Source organism: Perca fluviatilis, chromosome 19 (genome assembly GCF_010015445.1).
Source record: "Perca fluviatilis chromosome 19, GENO_Pfluv_1.0, whole genome shotgun sequence".
Lineage (NCBI taxonomy): Eukaryota > Metazoa > Chordata > Actinopteri > Perciformes > Percidae > Perca > Perca fluviatilis.
In genome coordinates, this window is record NC_053130.1 from 15,292,926 (window position 1) to 15,317,251 (window position 24,326).

General features: G+C 39.7%; 1 protein-coding gene across 2 annotated transcripts in view; it reads left to right on the forward strand.

Moving 5' to 3' along the window:
- The window catches only part of LOC120548216 (cGMP-dependent protein kinase 1), an 88,343-nt gene that overhangs the window by 43,726 nt on the left and 20,291 nt on the right, over positions 1-24,326 (forward strand). For both annotated transcript variants that reach the window (XM_039784302.1, XM_039784300.1), the window contains exons 4-7: positions 9,085-9,190; positions 15,650-15,713; positions 22,317-22,394; positions 24,097-24,191. In XM_039784302.1, the coding sequence (XP_039640236.1) occupies positions 9,085-9,190; positions 15,650-15,713; positions 22,317-22,394; positions 24,097-24,191 (343 nt within the window). The remainder of the gene's footprint in view (positions 1-9,084; positions 9,191-15,649; positions 15,714-22,316; positions 22,395-24,096; positions 24,192-24,326) is intronic.

Genomic DNA, 24,326 nt, shown 5'->3' on the forward strand with positions numbered 1-24,326 from the left:
GTCTTAGTGTCAGTGAGAAAAGGATGGTTGATTTTCTCATTTTCTCAGACATTACAGGGAAGGATAGAGGGGATGGGGGGGGGGACTTAAGAGACAGAAATTGAGTTGCAGGAGGAAACATGTCACAGATTTCAAAACCAATTCAAATGCCCACAAACTCAAACATTTAAAACAGTGGTCCAGGGTGAAGATTCTTATGGTGGGAGTTCCCACTAATTAGTTTGGAGATGCCACTCCTTTTCACAGAGCTGTGTAACCCCAGGTTAATCACAAGTGGTAAAATGATCATTCACAGTCGAGCACATCCTCATAACCAACATGGACCCAAAGACTCATGTTGATTAATATTTCCAAGGTTTTCTAAAACGTTTTCTTTGCCGTGTGATAATGATTTGATTTGATGTGGGAGAGGAGGATGAACAGAAATCACAACTGTGTCATGATTTTAATATGGCAGGGCTTTTGTTGACAGATTAGATACGAACATGGAGAGGGAGGGAGCTTATTTTAGAACTTATTTTCTGTCAAATAATGCACAGTGATTTAGTTAGTTACAGTATTAACATGCATTACACCAGGGCTATTCAATTAATTTGGAATTGGGGCCAGTTCATGAAACTGAGGCAAAATAAGGGGCCGGAGAATATGAGTAATTATAGTAACAAATAAAGAAATTACAACAACATACTGAAGGAGTCAATATATTCTATTTTGTAAATGCAGAACAACATATGCACATTGTGATACACTCAGACACACAGGTCCAAGACATTGTTCCATTCAAAAGACAATACAATGTTGAAAAATCAGAGACACAGACAATTAGAGAAATGCAATTAACTAACAGAAAACATCCACTTAATGGCACATAACTGTACCAACTTTACAGCTCATTATCCTCAATTGACAATGAGGAGATACATTTCAGTGTTACAAGTAAAGAGGGAAATAATCCTCAGAAATATCAAACTGTCCCCCTTCTCCACTAGTTGAAAACAGAAATGCAGCTAAATGGTAACTGAATACAACACACACTTTTTCCTTCTCAAAAAATAAAATAGACTGCCCCATAAATCCTCACATGGACTACTCCTGTACTCACTTTTGTCCAGTTTGAACATAAATCAGACACCTTAACAATCAGTCTAGGTCAGCCATATCACAGATATTTAAGATTGCAGTCATTTGAGTGACAGGCAACCACCATCAAAAATATAACCAAAGTGCATATGTGGTACAGAATAGAATTAAAACAACATAACAGTGCATGGCACTTTATCAAGGCAAAACATTTCAAAAGCAATAATACTACATCAAGAAAAACATGAAGTGCATAACATGGAGTGACAAACGATGTTAATTGCATCATAGTGTTAAAAAATCCTCATTTCTTACTTGACTAGTTATGCCTGTTACCTTGCATGTAGTTTGCCAACATTTGTCATCTAATGAGAGAAATGGCATTTTTTTGACTTGGCAAGAGCAGTGAAGTCAGGTGTATATGTTGTCAGGGCAATGCGCAAGCAGTGTTGCAGATGCTGGTCAGTGAGGGATATGCGATTGTGAGTTTTAATGGCATTCATGTGTGATAATGATGACTCACAAGTGTATGTTGAGCCAAACATTGTCAAAAGAAAAAGTGCAAGACCCCTTGAATGTGGAAATTTCTCTCGGCTGACTTCATGGGTCCAGAATTTTTCAAAACCTGCCTGCTGCAATGACTGTCGCAAGTCATCTGATGACTGAATGTCAATGATTTCCAGTTGAAAAGACCCCTCATCCAATGACGATACCAGCTCCTTCACTTTCAACGCAAAGTCTGCCTCAACATTCACACAGAAAGGGTCCTTCACAAATCTCATCACTTCACTGGAGATGCTGAAATCCTCAAACCTAGTGGCAAAGTTGTTTTTCAATGAGTCAATAAACACTGACATCATCTCAGTAATTTGCAGGCCAGATTTCCTCAATGTGGGGAAGTGGAGCATCTTGGCTGGACAAAGATCAGCAGAGAAGAGTGAGAGCTTTCTTTGAAAAGCATGAAGTTTCTCCACAAGTTCTGCGACTGTTTTATCTCTGCCCTGCAACTCCATGTTAAGTTGGTTCAAATGATGGAAAACGTCACTCAAAAAGCAAACAGCGGCATTAAACTCATCATTTTCCATCAGAGACAGAAACTTGCCAGCTTTTTTCAATTTTGAAGACCGGAGAAACACCAGAATCTCCTCTTTTATTTCACAAAAACGTTTCAAAGCGTTTCCTTTGCTAAGCCATCTAATGTCATTGTGAATGAGCAAATCTTTATATTCAGCAAACATGTCAGTCAACAGCTTGCAGAAAAGTCGGTGCTGTAAACTGGAGGTACAACGGATGAAGTTTATAATTGCCATAACAGAGTCCATGGTCTCTTTTAACTCACCACTGAGCTTGGCACACAGGAGGCTGTGGTGGATGAGGCAATGCAGAGATCTCACCTGCGGAGCCGCAGCTGCCATCCTGCCGGCGAGCCCCTGATCCCTGCCCGCCATCGAGGGCGCACCATCCGTCACCAACATGTTGACGCGTGCCAAATCCAAGTTGTTCTCCTCAAAGAATGAAGCAATTTTGGTGAAGATAATCTCACCGGTAGTGTGCCCCTCCATGGGAATTAGTCCAAGCAGATCCTCACGAAAACATTCCCCATCAAAAAATCGCACATAGAGGCACAACTGTGCAACATCACTGTTATCAGTCGACTCATCCACGGCCAAAGACATCACCTCGGCCTTCCTCAGCTTGTCCAAAAGCGTCTCGAAAACATCCGATGCAAGGGACTCGACTCTCCTCATATTTGACGTGTCAGAAATTGGAATTTGCTTGATCCAATCGATAATGTTTTTTCGGGTTTTCTCATCTGTTACCACCTCCTCAATGGATGCCAGCATACACTCCTTGACTGTCTCTGAGTCTGTAAACGGCTTTTTCTTTTTGCCCAATATCCATGCCACTCGTAACGATGCCGCAGTTGCTCTCTCTTGATCTGTACAGGCCCAAAACAAAATGCGACGTCTTTGCTCATAACAAGATGTAAGCCCCGTTATCTTCTGCCTCCGAGCAGCAGAGCCCAGAGGGAAAGTAGCATCAAAGTTAGCATGCGTTGTCTTGAAATGCCTTCTCAAATTATACTCTTTGCACACGGCGAGGCACTCGTTTTTTTTCTCTGTCCATTCACTGTTGAACTGCCTGTTCTCTGAGTCAACTTTTCTTTTTTTTAAGGTAGAGAGAGACATTTTTCTTGTTAGCCAAACTTGGCTTGAAAGGAAGTCAGAGCGCGGCACTAGAGCTATGCACTAGAGCGCGAATGGGCGATTTTGATTGGTTATGTGTGGTCCCCCCAAAATATATGTCTGATATTCAGTGGTGCATACCGCTACCGCCTCCTACCGTACGAAAGAATGTACAATTAACCATAGTCATGCGATGTATGAGACTACCCATATGTAATAACTACACTTCACTCCACGGGCCGGTACAAAATCCCTCAGGGGCCGGACCCGGCCCTGGGGCCGCCAATTGAATAGCCCGGCATTACACCATGTTAATACTAGGTTACTAACAAATATATTACTTGTCGTTAGAGTGTACACCTTTCCTTGCATACTCCACTGCTTGAGACTCTGGTCTACTCTTTATTCAAGGACTTTCATATAGCCCGTGGGGCTTCTGGAAAGGAATGTGGATTTTCTGCAGTGCAAATGTCAAACACTTTATACTTCATATATGCAGAATCATCGTGGACGTTGACTGTGTTGGGTGATTTTAAACCCCGTTAAAACTCATAGCACTCGCAACAAAAATCAAGATTACAGTCACAGTACCGCACAGTTTTGATGTTTCCAAACCCCCACACACTCTGCATGTAAACTGTCATGACCAGAATACAGAGAATAAATGTTGTTGAGCTCATCCTATATTTATATAATATGATGAGCCAATATTGGATTATAAGAACACACATGGAGCATTTGCATACTGCCCTGGCTTAAATTCAGTTACAATGAATTATGACTGAGCCAAATGAATGATGCCTTGTCCTGCACTCTATCTTGTGGCGACATTCATTATCTCTCACTGTTTTCCTCAGGCTTGACACAGATCTTCTGTCTTGAGGCCTGGCATGTCAAAGGAGCTAGGTGTACAGGTTGCTAGTATTCACAATCAACACTATTGATCTATTGTTGCAAGTAATTGCAGAGAAAGTCAAGGCGGTGGGATTACACTGCACTGCTTCAAGGAAAGGGAAGAAAAGGAGGAGCACGAACAAATGATAATGACAAAGTGCTCAGCTGTGGGCAGCATAGCTATGAATAGCCATCCTTTACTGAGGTGGGATTACATTCAATTTAGAGGAGCTTTCAGAAGCAAAGATAAAATAGGTGTTAAACAGTAATCAGCAGGGTGTGTATTGAGGTTATAGTGATTTTAATTTAGGAAGAAAAATGTATAATACAAATGTATGTAAATTACAAACTTTACATGCACATACAAAAACCATTGTTTGAAGGAACTATCATAATGTTATATTTGAGATTTAACAAAGTGCAACACACATCTGTTGCATATTACACGCATCAAAACACCTGCACCAACTACTTTCTATGTATGCCCACACACCGCTGGATTGCAGGTTGATGCACATCAAGAGGCCACCTTCGCACCATCAATGGAAGTACATTTTTTACAAAAGCAGCAATTTTATCACATTTGCTCCCCGAGCCAAGGCAAGGCAAGGCAAGGCAGCTTTATTTGTATAGCACATTTCAGCAACAGGGCAATTCAAAGTGCTTTACATAAAACATTAAAGAGCAGTTAGAAAACAATTTAAAACAATTTTAAAACATTAATAAACAAATTAAAACAAGAATAAAATTGATAGTGCAGTATAAGAATAAAAGTTACAGTGCAGTATAAGAAATTAAAGTTAATAAAATAGATTATTTAAGGAAAAGCAACATCAAAAAGATAGGTCTTTAGCTTAGATTTAAAAGAACTGAGAGTTGCAGCGGACCTGCATGTTTCTGGGAGTTTGTTCCAGATATGTGGAGCATAAAACACGAACGCTGCTTCCCCCTGTTTAGTTCTGACTCTGGGGACAACAAGTAGACCTGTCCCAGACGACCTGAGAGGTCTGGGTGGGTCATAGTGTAGTAGCAGATCAGAAATGTATTTTGGCCCTAAACCGTTTAGTGATTTATAAACCAGTAAAAGTATTTTGAAATCAATTCTTTGAGGCACTGGAAGCCAGTGTAAAGACTTCAGTACTGGAGTGATGTGATCCACTTTCCTGGTTTTAGTGAGGACTCGGGCAGCAGCGTTCTGAATCAGCTGCAGCTGTCTGATTGATTTTTTAGGGAGACCTGTAAAGACACCGTTACAGTAGTCAAGTCTACTGAAGATAAAAGCATGGACAAGTTTTTCCAGCCAACACATCCTGGCTACTGTACAGTATCTAAACTACCTCCTCTGTCTGCATGATGGCATGCATGCTAGAAGCGTCAATTGACGTGCATCAAATATCTTGACACTCCCCAACACGATATGTGTGTTGCACTAAAGCCATTTAAAAAAAAGAGAATTAAGGCATATATCTTAAACTTTCACCATGAAATCTACTGCAAAACTAAAACAGATATGACTGGAATTTGACAAATGCTAATGATCATGTTCACAGACTAAGACTGAATATGATGTGCATTACATTAAGTGGGCATGATAACAGCAGATAAGTTACAATATGATGCAACAACAATACAATGCAATCTAGAGCAAGTGGCCTTAATTATGCTCAATTGCTGTCAGGCCTCTGTTGGATTGCCCAGGTGTTTTTGTCTACCCCCTGTATACAGTATGCACTTGTGGGTTTCATGTTGCATGCATTTCCAGTCCACCATAGCATGATTATTAAAGCTCCAATGGTCATCCCACTGGAACAACACACTACCCAATTCTTCAAAACCTTTCACAGACAACATCATTGCATCTCTACAGCACTGCATGGGTTGTTATGTACATCCAGAAAGCTGTGAAGCTAATGGTCGGCAACCCATGAGCATTAAGACATTCATCTGTGCCCTCACTTCAGGATAACTAGATCCCTGAGTCTCACCGCAATTTAGTCAAGCCTCCAAATAATACGTTTACCTACTGTGGTGCACTGCAGGCTCCCTACATATCTTATTTCCCACTGCCCCACACTCCCACACGCCAAAACACTCTATTGCTCACTGCATAGTGGGCAATGATGTCTAACCTCCCACTCTTGTTGCTTAGGGGTCAAATTTGAAGGCTACTCTAATAATTTCTCTCTAGACCTATTTCCATATTCCAGGTTTATTGGGCCCTCAGTCTACCTTGGAGTAATTTGCCCACATCCCCCCTACAGAAAAAAAACTTTTGATTAAGTAAGACATAACAGGACCGGGATATAGTGTAGGTTGTTTGAAAAAAGAACAAGAAAGAAAGAAAAAAAAAAAAAAGAAAAAAAAAAAAAAAAATATATATATATATATATGTATATATAACTTGTGTGGAACATGTGTGTTTGGACTCTGGTATCAGTGCATGTTTATGTGTATATGCACACAGCAGCATGTGTGTGTTTATATCTACAGCATACTTGTGTGTATCTGTGTGTATGTGCATTTTCTCTGTGTATCTGATATCTGTGTGTGCTTGTACAAGATGTCTGCATATCTATGTATCCACACATCTGTGTCTGTATACATTTGTATGTCATGCTGTGTGTTTGGGGTTCCAGCTCCAAGAAAGTGTCTTGAACTAAAAACAGTGTCAGTCTGTGTAATGAGGGCATTTCTCCTGAGGTTTGGCCCTATTTTAAAGTGCTGCCAAACACTTGGTCTGCAGAGAAATAATTGTGGTGTCCGTGGGAGTGTGTGCAGTCACTCATGTGTGTGTATATGTAAATAAATACATGGAGTATATGAATTAGTGCATTAGCACAGGTGTATGTTTCATGTGTGTATGTGTGTTCATGTAGCCATATTTACATTACTAGTATTTGCCAGGTTATAAGACGTTTTAAAAACAGTAAAATATTTCCTTGGCCAGAATCACCTCTCTGTGCAAAAATATCCTCACGCTCATAAACTTCTGTACTCACAAGGAAAGCTTAGGTTTGCTTTATCTAAAACTCTGTGAAAAAATGTCACATTGGGATGATGAGATAGACTGAAAGAAATTACCAAGCAGACTGATGAATTGTCTTCTAATATTACTACATGTCCCTGTGGCTGCAGTGCTCATTGGGGATCTCCAGATTTGTTTTGGGGTCAGATCTTATTTTTATTACTCCTACTGTATAACTGCACAATTAAAGTTGTGAAGTGGAAATGAGAACATTTGTTGCAAAAGATAATGATACTGGGAGAAACCCCAACGTTATTCTGAAATAATTACCATAAACTGCTGTCAACAAAGTGAAGCACTGCACTCTAAAAGTCACTATGTGGCTCAGCTAGATGGAATATGGGATTTTGACATGTTTTGTTAAAAGAAATTCTGCCTCCCCCAACCCAATTTCATCTAAAAAAGAAAGGAAACATTATGAGATTCAGGTGTGGGTTAGAGGTCCATTGCTCTGATGAAAACCCACATGGTTCCAACAGAGATCTGTCGAGGTGAGACATATTCTGATTGAAAGAGACTACAGAGCTGTTGAGGCTCAAAACACTGAACATGACAAGAAAAGGAATTTTGAAAGAGCCAGGTCTCCATCAACCACCAACCCGGCATAAAAATTGAAAAAAAAATGGAAAAGGTTTAGCACTGTTTCTGTTCTTTTAAGGACTGGGTATTCTGTAAGGATTGCGGCAATAGCACTGTAGCCTACATTATTGAAAGAGGTGTCAAAGAAGTGTAGCGTAACAGTGATGCATTCTGGGCATTCAATGTTATCTAGCCACAATAAGAAAATCGCCACAGTGTCTCCTTGAGGATTCTTTTCAGCAGCGAGTTAAAAGGGTTAGTGTGAGGGTTAACAGAAATGTTGCTTTCCTCTCAGCGAAGTAGACTTCTAGCAGCGAGGAGTGAGGCAGAGGGATTGCGAGGTGCGCTAGCTAACTAATTTTTGTCTCATTTGTGGTCTGATAAACAGTAAATTCATCAAATTCAGTGCCCCATATTGCTATTTGCCAAGCTACTGTAGCTGTAATATTTCGCGGGACCCACGTGAGAGTGGTTTCCATGGGAACGCAGTCGTCAAGGCTTTCATCCCTATTTGTCAATCTGCATGAGGAGAAAAGGCTGTACTCATATGGCTGTACTTGTTTGGTTGTCATGACTTTGCGAGTGATTGATGTCCTGTTACTGTTAAAATGCTCATCCTCAAAGTAGTTTCCTTGAAAGTGTAGAGAGAGCGGACGGCTATTCGTTTGAGTTCAGTGGAGCGGACTGCTTCAGAGAGTCATGTTGTTGCTACCTCATGACATTTCATAAAATTCTGACGCAGCTGCAAAATGTATGTAATGGGAAAACTGACAAAACATGAGTTTGTCCATGGAAAGATACTACAGAGGAAATGAATGCCCGTATTGCTGCCCGTTTAATGTTTATCTTACATTACATGGACGCTCCATGGATGCTTCTATCAGGGGTATCTGTTGTCTTTTGTCACAGTTGATAATTGTCCTTAACTCAAAGAGCAATCAGTAACTCAAGGGGTTCAACTAATAAAAAAATACCTGAGCATAGTCAAGTCAGACTCCTGACCTTAAACCAATTAAAACGCTGTAGCATGACTTGAAAGTAGCCATCCATGCAAGGTATTCCAAAAATACCAATTATCTTCAACTGCTGTGTAAAGACTGATTGTTCAGAATGCCTCCTAATTGTTTTGCAGGCCTGATCAGCGGCTAAAGAAACATTTTCATGCAAGTAATTGTAATAATATTGCCAACAAAAAGTCGCAAAGCATAAAAATGTTGCTGAGCATGTATAACGCATAGAAATGTGCTGTTTTATTATTCTGATTGCTTGAGGGTATTAACTGTCTTTCATGACATTGCTTATGTGTATTCTCCTTTCCAGCTCTAACAAATGTGAAGCTGTGGGCCATTGACCGACAATGTTTTCAGACGATCATGATGAGGACAGGTCTCATCAAGCACACAGAGTATATGGAGTTTCTGAAAAGGTGAGAAAGCCTGTTAACTGTCCTACAATGACAGAAATATAGTCCAGAATGGGGCTTTGTTCTAAAATGCAGTGAATGAATTAACAAAATGAATTCAGGGGAATATGTGTGAGCTGTTCCTCAGAAGATTCCTTACTCCTCTTTTTTGCCTATAAATGATATAACTCACAATGAAATGCTGGTGCGTCACTAAAGGTGCCATTCATCCCACTGGAAAAATACCTTGTACCTGTAACATCTTTCTTAAATATCCCTATCTCTAGCAGAGAGCCCTACACTCTAACCACCAGAAGCATATTATCACTTAAAAGGCCGGCATGGAGAATAGGATAAAAGAAAGACTCATCAAAAGACAGAGGGAGAGCATTGTGCGGTGATCAAGATGCATGAGATGCAAATGCAGTATAAATCTCTCTCGCTCCCTATCTCTGTTTGACTTTCCTGTTTTTCCGTATCCACTTTGGTCTTCATCAAGCCACTTAGGAAAATTATATCACATCTTTCCTATATTTCATATACCACTTCATTTTCTCATAAGAAGCTGCTCTATTGTTTTCTAACTTCCTCTCATATATGCAGGCCACTGTATTTCCGTGTGTGTACCGTATTACTTCAGTCCTCAAATAATAAAAGCACACACTCTGACACTATTTGACAGAGTTGTTTCAAGGCAGGCAGGAATCCAGCTTTCACTTGACATTTCACATAAATCCTCATACCTAAACTACCGAAAAAGTCGTATGTCAACACCTTCCAAAACGAGTCCTGACTATTTCAAAAATTACTCCTACTAGTGCACTGGCTATTCAAAACATGCCTATATGGGTGCCTGGGTAGCTTACCTGGCGGAGCAGGCGCCCATTTATAGAGGTTTACTCTAAATTACTATATATATTATATATATACAGTACAGGCCAAAAGTTTGAACACACCTTCTCATTCAATGCGTTTCCTTTTTATTTTCATGACTATTTACATTGTAGATTCTCACTGAAGGCATCAAAACTATGAATGAACACATATGGAATTATGTACTTAGCAAAAAAGTGTGAAATAACTGAAAACATGTCTTATATTTTAGATTCTTCAAAGTAGCCCAACGCTTTCCTTTTTTATTAATAAGGGAAAAAATTCCACTAATTAACCCTGACAAAGCACACCTGTGAAGTGAAAACCATTTCAGGTGACTACCTCATGAAGCTCATTGAGAGAACACCAAGGGTTTGCAGAGTTATCAAAAAAGCAAAGGGTGGCTACTTTGAAGAATCTAAAATATAAGACATGTTTTCTATCTTTAATTTCACACTTTTTGTCTATAATACAAATTCCATATGTGTTCATTCATAGTTTTGATGCCTTCGTATAATCTACAATGTAAATAGTCATGAAAATAAAGAAACACATTGATTGAATGATGTAAGGTATTATCCAAACTTTGGGTTTGTAAAATATATATATATATATATATATATATATATATATATATATATATATATATATATATACAAATAAATAAATACATGCCTATTTGGAAAGGGCTAATTGCTTGGCCTCCTGTATTGCTGCTTGTAGCTTTCCAAATAATTTACAGACGGCTCTCAAAGCATTTAAAGGTGCAATATGTAATATTGTGTGTAATACTGGCAGCTAGCGGTTAAAATAGTTACTGCACTACCAATTCAAAATACTGGAGAGTCGTTTCCCCCGCCCCCTCCTGCCCAGACTCGAAGTTCACGGGGGTTGCCAGGCTGAGACCGCAGCATTCACAACAACGTTGCTAGACACTTTTCTTCACATAGCCAGACATTAACTCCACAGCGCGCGGGTAGCTAACGGTAGATGCTGGCTATATTGACAGTCATAAAGCCCGTGCTCCACGCGCCTGAGCCCGTAACCAACTGACAGACACACTTTTTGGCTTAAAATTACAGTATGAACCGCTAAAAACACAACAACACCAGTACTCTCCACACGCCAGTCAGGCCACTTTCCTCGGCTTAGAATTACAAAATAGAAGCTAAAAATACCACTACCTTACCGGAACGACACACTTCATTGGCTTAGAATTATGGCAAAAATCGCTAAACACACTGCAAACTCACAGTCCTCTCTTTCCGATTTACAGCCCCTCTCGTGGCTTAAAATAACTCACCATTGTCGGCTCCAGCCGCTGACGAGGCTACATGCTGTAAACAGCCGGGGGGGCCTTGCCTGGTTCTCCGGTAACGTTAACAGGTAGCAGGGTTAGCATGGCGGCGTTAGCCAGGACCAGTCGGGATCACTTTACTGGCTGTGTCTCAATTGTTTTTTGCGAGTAACAACTCGCGGTACTCTAGCTATATAATTCAATGTGAGAACACAAATGTTGAAATGACAAAAATGCCCGTCCCTAGTGGCTGTGATAAATTAGCCTGAAGCTAATGCTTAACGGTTCAGGAGAAAATAAGCCAACTCTGCGTCCTTTTGGGCTCTAAGCTGTCTCCATCTTTCAAATACATCTCCATTATTTACCAGGGGGTTGTTACGTCTCTGGTCACGCAACTGTTAGAAACATGCTGTTTTCTTTTTTTTAGGTCGGGTAGAATCTATCTCCATTGATCCTGTTTGTTTGTTTGCTGCTTTCATGGCTGTACTAACGTTACAGCTGTAGCGCGCTGGGTTTACGTTTTTACAGGTATATCTGGCAACCCGGCCTGGCTGTCAAACTGGGCCGTTGATAACAACACACAGATCAAAACATAAACATAAATTCCGTCACGGAATGTAAATTTCAAAAAGAAAAAATACTGAAATTAGCATTGTTGTCAGAAAAGATAGTATTTCAGTTTAACATGTTTCCTTAATATCTGATGAGGCATTGGTGTCATTTTTGGATTTATTACAGTACAAATATTACATATTGGACCTTTAATATGCAACTTAACTATACTACTGACTTACTGTGTACTTCTACTTCATAGTAAAACATTTTATTACTACATTTACATGACAGAGAATGTTGCAGATTTAGATTCTACTCAGAAAATATAATGCATTATTATTCATAAAACTATCCTGCATTATATAAGAATTGAAATGTCCACCTTGAAGTACAATTTGCTGATAATGCCTCTCATTTTACTTTAAGTAAGGATTTGAAAGCAGAACAAATAAATACATGCCTATTTGGAAAGGGCTAATTGCTTGGCCTCCTGTATTGCTGCTTGTAGCTTTCCAAATAATTTACAGACGGCTCTCAAAGCATTTAAAGGTGCAATATGTAATATTGTGTGTAATACTGGCAGCTAGCGGTTAAAATAGTTACTGCACTACCAATTCAAAATACTGGAGAGTCGTTTCCCCCGCCCCCTCCTGAAATGTCCACCTTGAAGTACATTTTGCTGATAATGCCTCTCATTTTACTTTAAGTAAGGATTTGAAAGCAGAACAAATAAATACATACAGAACTTGTACTGTGCTGTCACAGGCGGTTTAACCATATGGGTAAATGGCGGCTCATCTAGAGATTCGGCGTGTCCCCTTTTTTTTCCGTGTAGCGGTCGCACATCTAGGTAATATTAGGCGATGTGGCCCGGGCTACATAGCTAATGTTGGGAAAGATCACAGACATTGTCACCTTCACCTCTTCACTTAGACCTGAGGGCTGGGGTATACTCAATCAGAACTAGTTTACAGCAGTATAACCATTTACAGTAACCAATATACTATTTCTCCCTTTGCTTCTGAGAGTGGACTGCAATTTTCACAGTAATGCATGGTATTGCCGGTTAGGGAAACATAAAAAAAAACTTTTGTTTGACCATAATGACAAAAGCGGTCGAGAACAGTCTCCCTGGATAGTTTCATAGTCTGAGATTTGCAGGTCAGTCACAATAAAGCCACTTCAATCTCTGCTGTATCTACAGTACCCTTTCACCATGAAGGAATATTCTATTGATCTTACTTTCATGTCCTAAGACTGAAGCTATTTAAGTGATGGCTTTGACTAAAAAAAGACATTGTCTGTCTCTTTACTGAGGATTTGAGCATGTAGCCTACTGTATGGCAGTTCTTGCCTCTCAGCGGCTCTTATATAACAGTCCAACAGATAAGTCAATATTTAATAGATGTACATACGTATTGCTTGGTTTGGGCTCACTCTGTGTGTTTGGTTGATAAAGGAGTATCGGCTTGCTAGCATTACTAGCAACTAGCAACATGTAATGAAAGAGCTGTAGTATGTTTAGTGTATAAGAACAAACACATGCTGGACCTTGAGTCTTCCACCCACAGTTAAACTGCTGTGAAATGATATACTTGTTGTTACTAGTTGTGGAGGAGGAAAACAGAGAAACTAACAGAGAAATCCCACATGGTATAACATACAGGAAGTGAGTTTGCTTTTTATTACCTCTTACTAGTATGTATTTGTAATCCCTCAAACACATTGCTCCAGGAAGAGTAACTGTGATGGTAGTGTCTAATGAACTGACAAACATCACCGAAGTTTACAAAATGCATATAGGTGTGAATTGATATTTTTAGACATGTGGGCTTTGACTCTACCCTCTCCCTCTGACTCTACTTTAGATAAAAGTCTACGTATAAGGCATGAAAAAAGATGCCATCTGCCCAACGATAAATGAAAAAACATGGAAAATGAGCATGGGAAAGCATTATAATAATACACTGCATTTATCTATGTTATTTTTTTCCTACTATTGTAATGTTACTGCTGCTACATTGCACATATCTGTACATGTTGTTCATACATTGTTCATATTACAGAGCCATTTTTATTCCGCTCTTATAAGGTAACTGCTAATACACTGCAGTGCACACATTTATATTTAATTTATATTACTCTAAACCACCTTCTGTAAACCAACTGTACACTACTGTCTACACTGCACTACATTTCTTGTCCTGTCTATACTTGAATATCACATTGCACTTTTCTACTCTTTTTGCACTTCTGATTGGAAGCAAACTGCATTTCGTTGTCTTTGTACTTGTACTCTGCACAATGACAATAAAGTTGAATCTAATCTCAAATTAATCAAACCTTCATCAAAGTGTTGGTTTTTCTAGGTGTTTGCAAGATCACCACAGAAATTATTTGTAGTCTTTATTCACGGTGTAATGATGTTAGAATGTTTCAAATGATCAAAAACACCACATTAGTGAAACTGCACTTCCCCGTTGGCCTTGTTAATTAATTTCCTGTAACACAATTAAGTTGTTGAATTTGATGAAAGTTTGTTGAAAATTTACTACAATAGAGTCTTTTTGTTTATGTTGACAGCTCCGCAGCTCGAGGAATTGAGTTGGGTTCACTACCTAGCTGGTTAACTAGTGCCTCTGTTGAAGAAGCAACAACACAAGGATCAATACAGTGGCTAGGGCCTTGGTCGGGGGCCAAGACAAGATGCTTCATGGGCGATAAGTCCTTTGTTCACCAACAGGGGTTATTTTCTCTCCCCCTTGATAAACATTAGGCCAGTTTTATTTAGTAGGCTTGATAACAGGCAAATAGCGTTCATTGATGCTGCCGGGAAGCAAACGGAGCAAAGATTAGAGCCTCATGCTGGTGTATTCACCCTTAGGATCTGATTCCCTGCTGTGTAACTCGATACGTTGCCCAGTACATGCTGAAATATTTATATTGCACATACTGTAATACAATATGCAAGCCAACTCTCATAGCATAATATAGATTTTTGTGTGTTTCTGTTTCCTCTACGTATGTTGCTCACTTCAGATCAAAGGTCTGCTTCTATTCTAGTCAACTCTTTCAAAGTTTTTTTATCCAAAAACAAAAGAATTAAAGCTGGGTTAGGCAGGAAGTTTGTCTTTGGCATCACTGGGCAAACATTCCATAACCTTTTAGCATATTGTAAAGTGGTGTGAGAAACTCCTGCAACTCCTCTTGGCTCTGTTTACAGGCTTTAGAAAATCTAGCCCTAGATGGGAAACTTTGGCCAATCACAAGTTATTTCAGAGAGCGAGTGCTCCTATTAGCTTTTCTACAAATGCAGATGCAAGTGCACTTCCCTTCAGATGGTGAAAACCCGATTCAATGGTGGAAAATCATGCAGAAAGCATTTCTGTTCCAGCATTGGCAACAACTGCCTACACTGCAAAGCAACCCAAAAAAGGAAGACAGACTTATAAAAAAGAGAGTCTAAAGGAGAGACTCACAATAAACGCAATATATACGCAATATAATATATATATAGACTTAGACACCAACATAGCATCAGGATCACAATCATGCATATGCCCGTGCAGGTTGCTCGTCTGGTGGGAGGGGCTTAGGACAGAGAGGGGAGAGCTGCAAGAGAAGGGCTGTATTTTCAAATTCTGTTGTCTTTTTTCCTTTCCCAGAAAACTGTCAACCCCAGCTTTAAATCAGCAATAAATGCAATATGTTTGAAACTATTCTTCGATCTAAAAGCCCTTTTTTCCCTTCTCCTACAGCGTTCCCACATTCCACGACCTGCAGGAAGATATTCTGAGCAAGCTTGCTGATGTCCTTGAGGAGGTAAGTGCCTTTTTCAAAGCCTGTGACATCTGCAGCACAAAGCATATATCTCCACACATCTTACTAGATTATTAGATTGTTGCTCTTTAGTTGCTCTTTTAAAACTTGAAAACAGCTTATTTTTCAAAATGGACAGCAGTTGTAACATGATTAAGACATGGAAAATCATTGGTATGTCCTTTTAACTACAGAATGTTTTCTTTACTCTGAGTGTGCATTTTGAGATGTTTCCCAAATTTTCTACCCATCTGCACACCACTTCGTTTGATGTTTTTTCCAGCATAATTTAGTTATGCAAACGCATTCTCATTTACACTTTGATGTGTGCTGCTAACATTGAGGCTTTCAATATGTTGAATTGCATTAAAATATGGCCTTTGCCTACTTTTTCTTTTAGGTTATTCAATGATACTAAGTGTATATGTGCAATCATTTGTATTTAAGATAAATTAGTTCCAGATCATTTTGCTTTCAAGAGATTAGAAAGGACTTTAATTATGAAAACTTGTTGCAGATTTTTTTAATCTTAAGACTTACCCTGAGGAATGGATTGGCCATGTAATGTTTACGCTGGTTTGGGTAGGAGTTTCTAGTTGTGTAGCCTACAAAAACTTTATTTTAATAAGACATATACATTAGCTCTTCAATATAAATATAAATAATTACAAGCACCCCTGCAATGGTGACTATCGTTACTCTCAAGAACTTGCACAATGACACATTTTTCTGCAATTACTTCCCAAACATTGAAACTACAGAAAAGAAACAGAAAAGAAAAAAAAAGTTGTTGAGTTGTTTAACCTAATTAGTGAACATGTCATTGACTAACCAGGCCATATCATGTCATATCATCTTTGCATCACATATCTTCATAGTTGAACTTGAGCAATAACAATTGATTTATCCATATAGCCTTACCAGTGGCATTTTAGGTGGAAAAGATTATGTGGCAACAGCTACTTTGCACAGATGCAAATTAGAAAATTTGAAAAATGTTAAATGAATGCACTATTTCACATTTCCTACACCGTTTAACACAGGTGATAATTCCATTGAGCACATATCGTGACCTGTTCTCCTCAATTTGCTATTCAATCCCCGTTTGTATGCGTTATCAGTTTGGGTAACCTTAACTACAGTGCCTTGCGAAAGTATTCGGCCCCCTTGAACTTTTCGACCTTTTGCCACATTTCAGGCCTCAAACATAAAGATATAAAACTGTAATTTTTTGTGAAGAATCAACAACAAGTGGGTCCCAATTATAAAGTGGAACGAAATTCATTGGCTATTTCAAACTTTTTTAACAAATAAAAAACTGAAATATTGGGCGTGCAAAATTATTCAGCCCCCTTAAGTTAATACTTTGTAGCGCCACCTTTTGCTGCGATTACAGCTGTAAGTCGCTTGGGGTATGTCTCTATCAGTTTTGCACATCGAGAGACTGACATTTTTGCCCATTCCTCCTTGCAAAACAGCTCGAGCTCAGTGAGGTTGGATGGAGAGCGTTTGTGAACAGCAGTTTTCAGTTCTTTCCACAGATTCTCGATGGGATTCAGGTCTGGACTTTGACTTGGCCATTCTAACACCTGGATATGTTTATTTGTGAACCATTCCATTGTAGATTTTGCTTTATGTTTTGGATCATTGTCTTGTTGGAAGACAAATCTCCGTCCCAGTCTCAGGTTTTTTGCAGACTCCATCAGGTTTTCTTCCAGAATGGTCCTGTATTTGGCTCCATCCATCTTCCCATCAATTTTAACCATCTTCCCTGTCCCTGCTGAAGAAAAGCAGGCCCAAACCATGATGCTGCCACCACCATGTTTGACAGTGGGGATGGTGTGTTCAGGGTGATGAGCTGTGTTGCTTTTACGCCAAACATAACGTTTTGCATTGTTGCCAAAAAGTTCGATTTTGGTTTCATCTGACCACAGCACCTTCTTCCACATGTTTGGTGTGTCTCCCAGGTGGCTTTTGGCAAACTTTAAACGACACTTTTTATGGATATCTTTAAGAAATGGCTTTCTTCTTGCCACTCTTCCATAAAGGCCAGATTTGTGCAGTATACGACTGATTGTTGTCCTATGGACAGAGTCTCCCACCTCAGCTGTAGATCTCTGCAGTTCATCCAGAGTGATCATGGGCCTCTTGGCTGCATCTCTGATCAGTCTTCTCATTGTATGAGCTGAAAGTTTAGAGGGACGGCCGGGTCTTCGTAGATTTGTAGTGGTCTGATACTCCTTCCATTTCAATATTGCTCGCTGTGCACAGTGCTCCTTGGGATGTTTAAAGCTTGGGAAATCTTTTGGTATCCAATTCCGGCTTTAAACTTCTCCACAACAGTATCTCGGACCTGCCTGGTGTGTTCCTTGTTCTTCATGATGCTCTCTGCGCTTTACACGGACCTCTGAGACTATCACAGAGCAGGTGCATTTATACGGAGACTTGATTACACACAGCTGGATTCTATTTATCATCATTAGTCATTTAGGTCAACATTGGATCATTCAGAGATCCTCACTGAACTTCTGGAGAGAGTTTGCTGCACTGAAAGTAAAGGGGCTGAATAATTTTGCCGCAAACTTTTTCCAGTTTTTATTTGTTAAAAAAGTTTGAAATAGCCAATGAATTTCATTCCACTTCATAATTGGGACCCACTTGTTGTTGCTTCTTCACAAAAAATTACAGTTTTATATCTTTATGTTTGAGGCCTGAAATGTGGCAAAAGGTCGAAAAGTTCAAGGGGGCCGAATACTTTCGCAAGGCACTGTATATGAAGGCAAATATAGTGCAATATGTGAGAGCTTTTAGACTTGATGTGAGCACTTGTAGAATACAATAGATGCTTGAAATCATGAAAGCCTGTTCTTGACGTAACTAAAGTAACATAGATGCCAGGAAAAACACGCCAGAAGCATAAAAGCGTCCTCTCTCACAAGCTACCAGTTAGCAGTTAGCCATTTTTTTTCTAGAGAATCACTCCAGTTAAATCTGACTATTCTTATCCAGCGGTTTGGTTTATAACAATATCCCGTGGCTGGTGGGCACCGAGGTGTTTCATCTGAAATTTTTCTTCAAAATGCAGACTTAAATTCGTGCTGTCAAAGACAATCCACATTGTTCATGGTGACTGCAGTTAACAGTACTATCTTCTAACTTCTGACAACTACGAGCAAACGACTACACTACTTGGTAATTAGCCAATCAAACTGTAGGACGAGGCAACAGATAATCAGCCCCATGTGGCATAAAAGGCTTTGGCCATGTGTAATTTTGTTTTACCACAGTCCCGGGAACTTGACATTGCAGATGCTATCCACTCATGACGGGCAATTGAGCCAAGCACATTTAAAGCACCACTTACAGTAAATACTATTATATAAGCCACTGACCTTTATTGAAAGAATATGATAAATAACAACAGCAACTGAGGATCTATTAGGCTACGTCATGCATTAATCCAGAATTACTTAGTTACTAAGTATCACTACAACCCTTTTCTGCTGCCACCAGGTGGGTTTAGATAGGCCTACAAATAGGACCCCAGGTTATATTATATTAAATTTGGGTACCTCAACTTTATAAACATACAATGTTTTAGTTCATAAGTAGAGAACTACTGTGTGCCATTTTATATACCGATCAATATTGCACCATGCTAAATCTACTGGATATGAACATAGTGCTATCAATTGACTGTTACACTGCTGTGTCATTTTATATTTTTGTAGCATGGCAGTATATAATTGTCAGTGCCATTGCACAGTGTTTGTCACTTGGGCCATGGCCGGTACAATGGCCAATAACATAATGTAGATTATTTATACCATGGTCAATAAAAAGTATATTATTTGTAGCATAGGTACCACGGTACAACTACAAAGATTGTCACAGTATGGAACATTTCTGTAAGTGGGTTATGATTCAATTGACGATAATACAAAGACCTAACAGCTAAAGAGTTCAGCAGGGTAACAATGTAAATCAATAGACACAGTTCAGTTGTTGATGGGCAAGAAAAGTAAATCTATGAGCGTACACATAACAACCTCTATGGCGATGGTCAACTCCATCAAGGAAAAGAAAGAGATTGTGGGCAAGTACATTGGATGAGGGAGGCTCCAAGCTATACCACCCACATCAAAAAGGTGAAGTGGATATTGCAAAATGGAAGACACATGGCTAAATGGAGCTGTGGGTAATGCAAGCAGACATAAAGCAGTTTCACATATTTGGGAATTTCAAGATCTCTGTTTGTGCCTTATAACTAATCTGAATTTATTTATTTATTTTGTCAGCATGTAAAAACAAGCCTGTGGGATGATCTACGGCACAGCTCTTGTGAACCACACTCTTATCAGATAACCTTCCGTATGATCAAATCTTCTCTAACCAGAGTGCAAACTATTTTGCCAGCAATTAGATGAATAAGATAATCATTTAGGGTTGGTGCAGGGACAACATGTGTGAGTGAGCTGAGAGAATGCACACAATGTTAACCCTGTGAAAATTAGATGTTTTGCATGGCATTCTAGACATGCCTACACATGTACTCTGATTAATGTGTTTGCAATGTTGGCTGAGGGAGATATTAGTGTTGGGAAGTTGATTCAATTTGTATTTATTAGCTTCATAGACTACGTTTACGTGCAACCAATAACCCGTTCAAAACCGGAATATTAGCAATAACCGGTCGCGCACGGCCATGTAAACACTGGCAAAAACCCGAATATGCTACCTGGGTTACCCCTTTTCTAACCCGAAATTTTGGTCACGTAAACGCGTATCGGCATATCCCCATCAAAAGGAACATTGATTTGTGTTCTGCGCATGTTCTATTCGCATAGGAACCTTGGTCTTTTGATTAGAGGAACTTCTTGTATGCGCCAGAAAACATAGTTATAATAATAATTATATACTATAATAATATAGTTATATATATGTCAATGCAGAAAACCTGCGCGCAGTATACCGGAAGTAAACAAGAAGTAGAGGTAAACGCAGCACAGCACCACACTTTTGGAGCGAGGAGGAAACCAATTTCTTTATTAGTGTGGTGAAAACCATGAATATAATGTCTTTTGTTTACGGCAGAAAGTACAGAGATAGTGAGATTTATAAGAAGGTGACCGAAAAGTTATTGCGTCTTAAGGTTGTCCGTAGAGCTACGCCCCAGATGCTAACGTGGTCGCCGTACTTACGTCGGGATATTGCCAATTGATTACAAATTCTATGTAGGAGTAACTCTCTCTGCTCACGCATGTAAACGGGTTATTGCGAATGTTTCAGAAACCCGAATAGTGACCTTAAACCGACCATAACCCGAAAATTGACAGCTTGTAAACGTAGTCATAGACTGTTGATTCCCGTCACCCCACAATCAACCAATCAGTGGTGCGTGATATTTGACATGGCCCATTCAAGGTTTTTTCTATCTTTTTAAAGATAAGTTAATGTTGTTCCTTGTACGTGCAGAGGTCCTATAGTTTGGTGGTGCTGGGTCACATAATGGCTAAATCCATCATGCTGTCCTGTGTCTTCTCCTCTACTATAATAACTCATTTTGGTCTGCAATTGATTTTTGATTAGATAGTTTTAGATAGATAGATTTCCTCTCCTTAGAACATGCTTGAGAAATAAGGCTACATTATATAAATAAATAAATGGATCTGAACTGCAGCTCTTAACATGCTCTGCTTCTGTGTGACACACAGCAGACATGAATCACAAAAACATTGCTCAGTGTGAATTAAGACGTAAGGTACTTTTCCTAGATGAAATGGTGTGAGAATAGAAACCTGGCAAATGTCAACTGCAGTGTGGTATCTGCTAATGATCTAACAAGAGATAGTGAGGTATGTCTTCAGTCTAGGCTTGCTGCAGCATATTGTGTATTTTGCTGGGAAGTGAAGATTCTACCAGGACTTGCATTATGAAAAACAAAAACTGATACATGTTAGCCCGAGGTCCTTATCAGGGTTTATCAGTGACTCCATTGTGCTTTATATCTTACGAATCACTTCACTATACCCTTGAAGCAAATGTATTCCTTATTTGGCACTAAAGGTTATTTTTCAACGCAAAGAGTGAATGTGTGTGTGAAAGTGTATTTCTATCTATGTGTGTTGGCCTTGTGCATGGTGACCAGTCCAGATGTTGTGCTTAACCAATGCATGCTGGGATAGGCTCCGGAACCCACAACCCTGAACAGGATTACTTGGTATAGAAAATTGATGGATGTTTGTACTAATTTTACTCTTGGAAAGTAGGTGTGATTTGCTTTCAAATCTGATGCAGTAGTGTTCATTTATTCACTCTTTTTTTTAACCTGCTCTTTCATGTTTAAGGTCACAGGGTATATCCAAGCAAGCAGTGGGTGGAAGGCAGAGAAACAGACTGGACAGCTTACCTGTCTGTGGTATTAACAAGAAAATGTCTTTGTTATTATTATCTCACTGCACCTTATTTAGCATTACTTCCTCTGCAGAGTACTTTTGGTCTCTGGTGAGAGAGGTCTCAATTCCAATGTGAAAAAGAAGAGAAAAGAACGTGTGAAGAAAGTGTGCTTGAATAACACTTCTCGTCTCTGGTCTTCTCTTCTGACAGACACATTATGGAGATGGAGAGTACATCATCAGACAGGGGGCTAGAGGAGACACCTTCTTCATCATCAGTAAGGGAAAGGTGAGAACAGTGCCTCTAGCCTACCACCTAAATAATCATCAAAACATCAACAACGCAGAGCATCGTGCCACACATGGCAAAAGACACCTATCTTTGAAGCAAAGTGGAAGTATTTTTGGGTGGAAGATGGCTGTCATCAATCATCTTGAGATAAGGTAGATGCCGCCTCTGTCATCATCTCTTGTAGATGCTCTGGGAGCATCTAGGAAGGCGAATGGAGTCACTTTCATTTCACCTTTCTGTCATCAACACTGGCTTTCACCCCGAGTGCAGATGACACACTGTCCCGTCCGACATCAACACTGTTGGTGGTCTTTCATGTGCTTGTATTGTTAACATGTTTTGATGCCGCTACTCTTCCTCCTAATTTTCTCCCTGCTCGTCATCCATATCTTCTTTATCCTTTTCCTGATGCTCCGTTCACTGTTCATGTTTCTCCTCCACCGCCCCTCATCTTCCTCATCATCATTACTGTATGTACTTTTGTTAACAACATAATAATGAAAAGTTTTAACAGTCTTTTAAATCCACAAACGGTAAGATTTGAACTTACTAAATATATCCATCAAATTCCCCCTCAAGTCCCAGTGAGTAAAACAAATTCACATTATTTTTGAACAGTTCATATGTCCAGGATGTAAGTGTCATTGTAAAGGATGAAGATAGATATCCCATCTTTTTTACTCTCCTTTGACCCCAAACAGATACAAACCACTTCAGAAGATTGGCACAACTACATCACAAACAAATAAACACATGGACGCAGACATGAACACACAAACACACACCCACGCACGCACCCACGCACGCACGCACACACACACACACACACACACACACACACACACACACACACACACACACACACACACACACACACACACCCACACACACACACACACACACACACACACACACACAAGCGTTCCTGACCTTATCAATGCTTTCCGCATGGCTATTCCCACAGCTCTCACTTTGTCTCCATTTAGACCACTGAGGATGCACTTTGTCTAGAGGACATCACACCAAATTTTAGCATCTCACAACACATACATAATCTGCCTTTGGCCTACACCTTTTACCTTCCCTAAGTCCCTCTTCTTCTCTTTGCGTTTTCATGCTCTCACATGATAATAATAGATCTTTAATAATTATGCTGTCATGCCGGTGTTGGCAGCTTTACAGTGTGCTGGTGCTGGATAAGCTGCAACCACTGCGCAGAACTGAGTAATGGATGAAGACAAGATCCTTCATTAGGCAAAAACGACCATCTCCATTCACTTTCTCTAAAATCTTCTCAAGTGCCATTACTTTGATTTGTAAAGTCTTCCGGCACAGCACAGTGCCATCGCTCACATGTCATCTAGCTAATGAAGTGGTCAGTGCCGCCTCCCAGATCCTCCCAGAGATGGCAGTCATCTATTTGTAATAGACTACCCATACACAGAGACATCTGTCACACCGGGTCTTCTCCACTGTTTGTAATAGTGTGATTAACCTGCCATCTTGAGAGATTAAACATGCCACCTTCTTTTGGAATGATGTGTAAATGAAATGTACTTTCCTTTACCTGCCACACATCTTTGTACTGTTATACATCACCCCTTCTTTCTTCACTTTTTATCCCATCTTCCTCCCTGTCACACTACTCTTCTCTTCTCTAACTCTCCTCCGCCTGGCCTGGTTTCTGTCCTTTCACCAGGTTAATGTGACCAGGGAAGACTTGCCCAACGGAGAGCCTGTCTACTTGCGCAGCCTCGGAAAAGGGGACTGGTTTGGAGAGAAAGCGCTGCAAGGGTAAGATTGTTTCTAATAACACTGCCTCTTCCAATTTAAATCTTCTGTTCTCCCGCTGTTTCTTTCTCCTTCACTGTCACCTACTTCTCTTCTAATTTTCACTTGCAACCTTTTTTTTAATATCCTCTTTCTTGT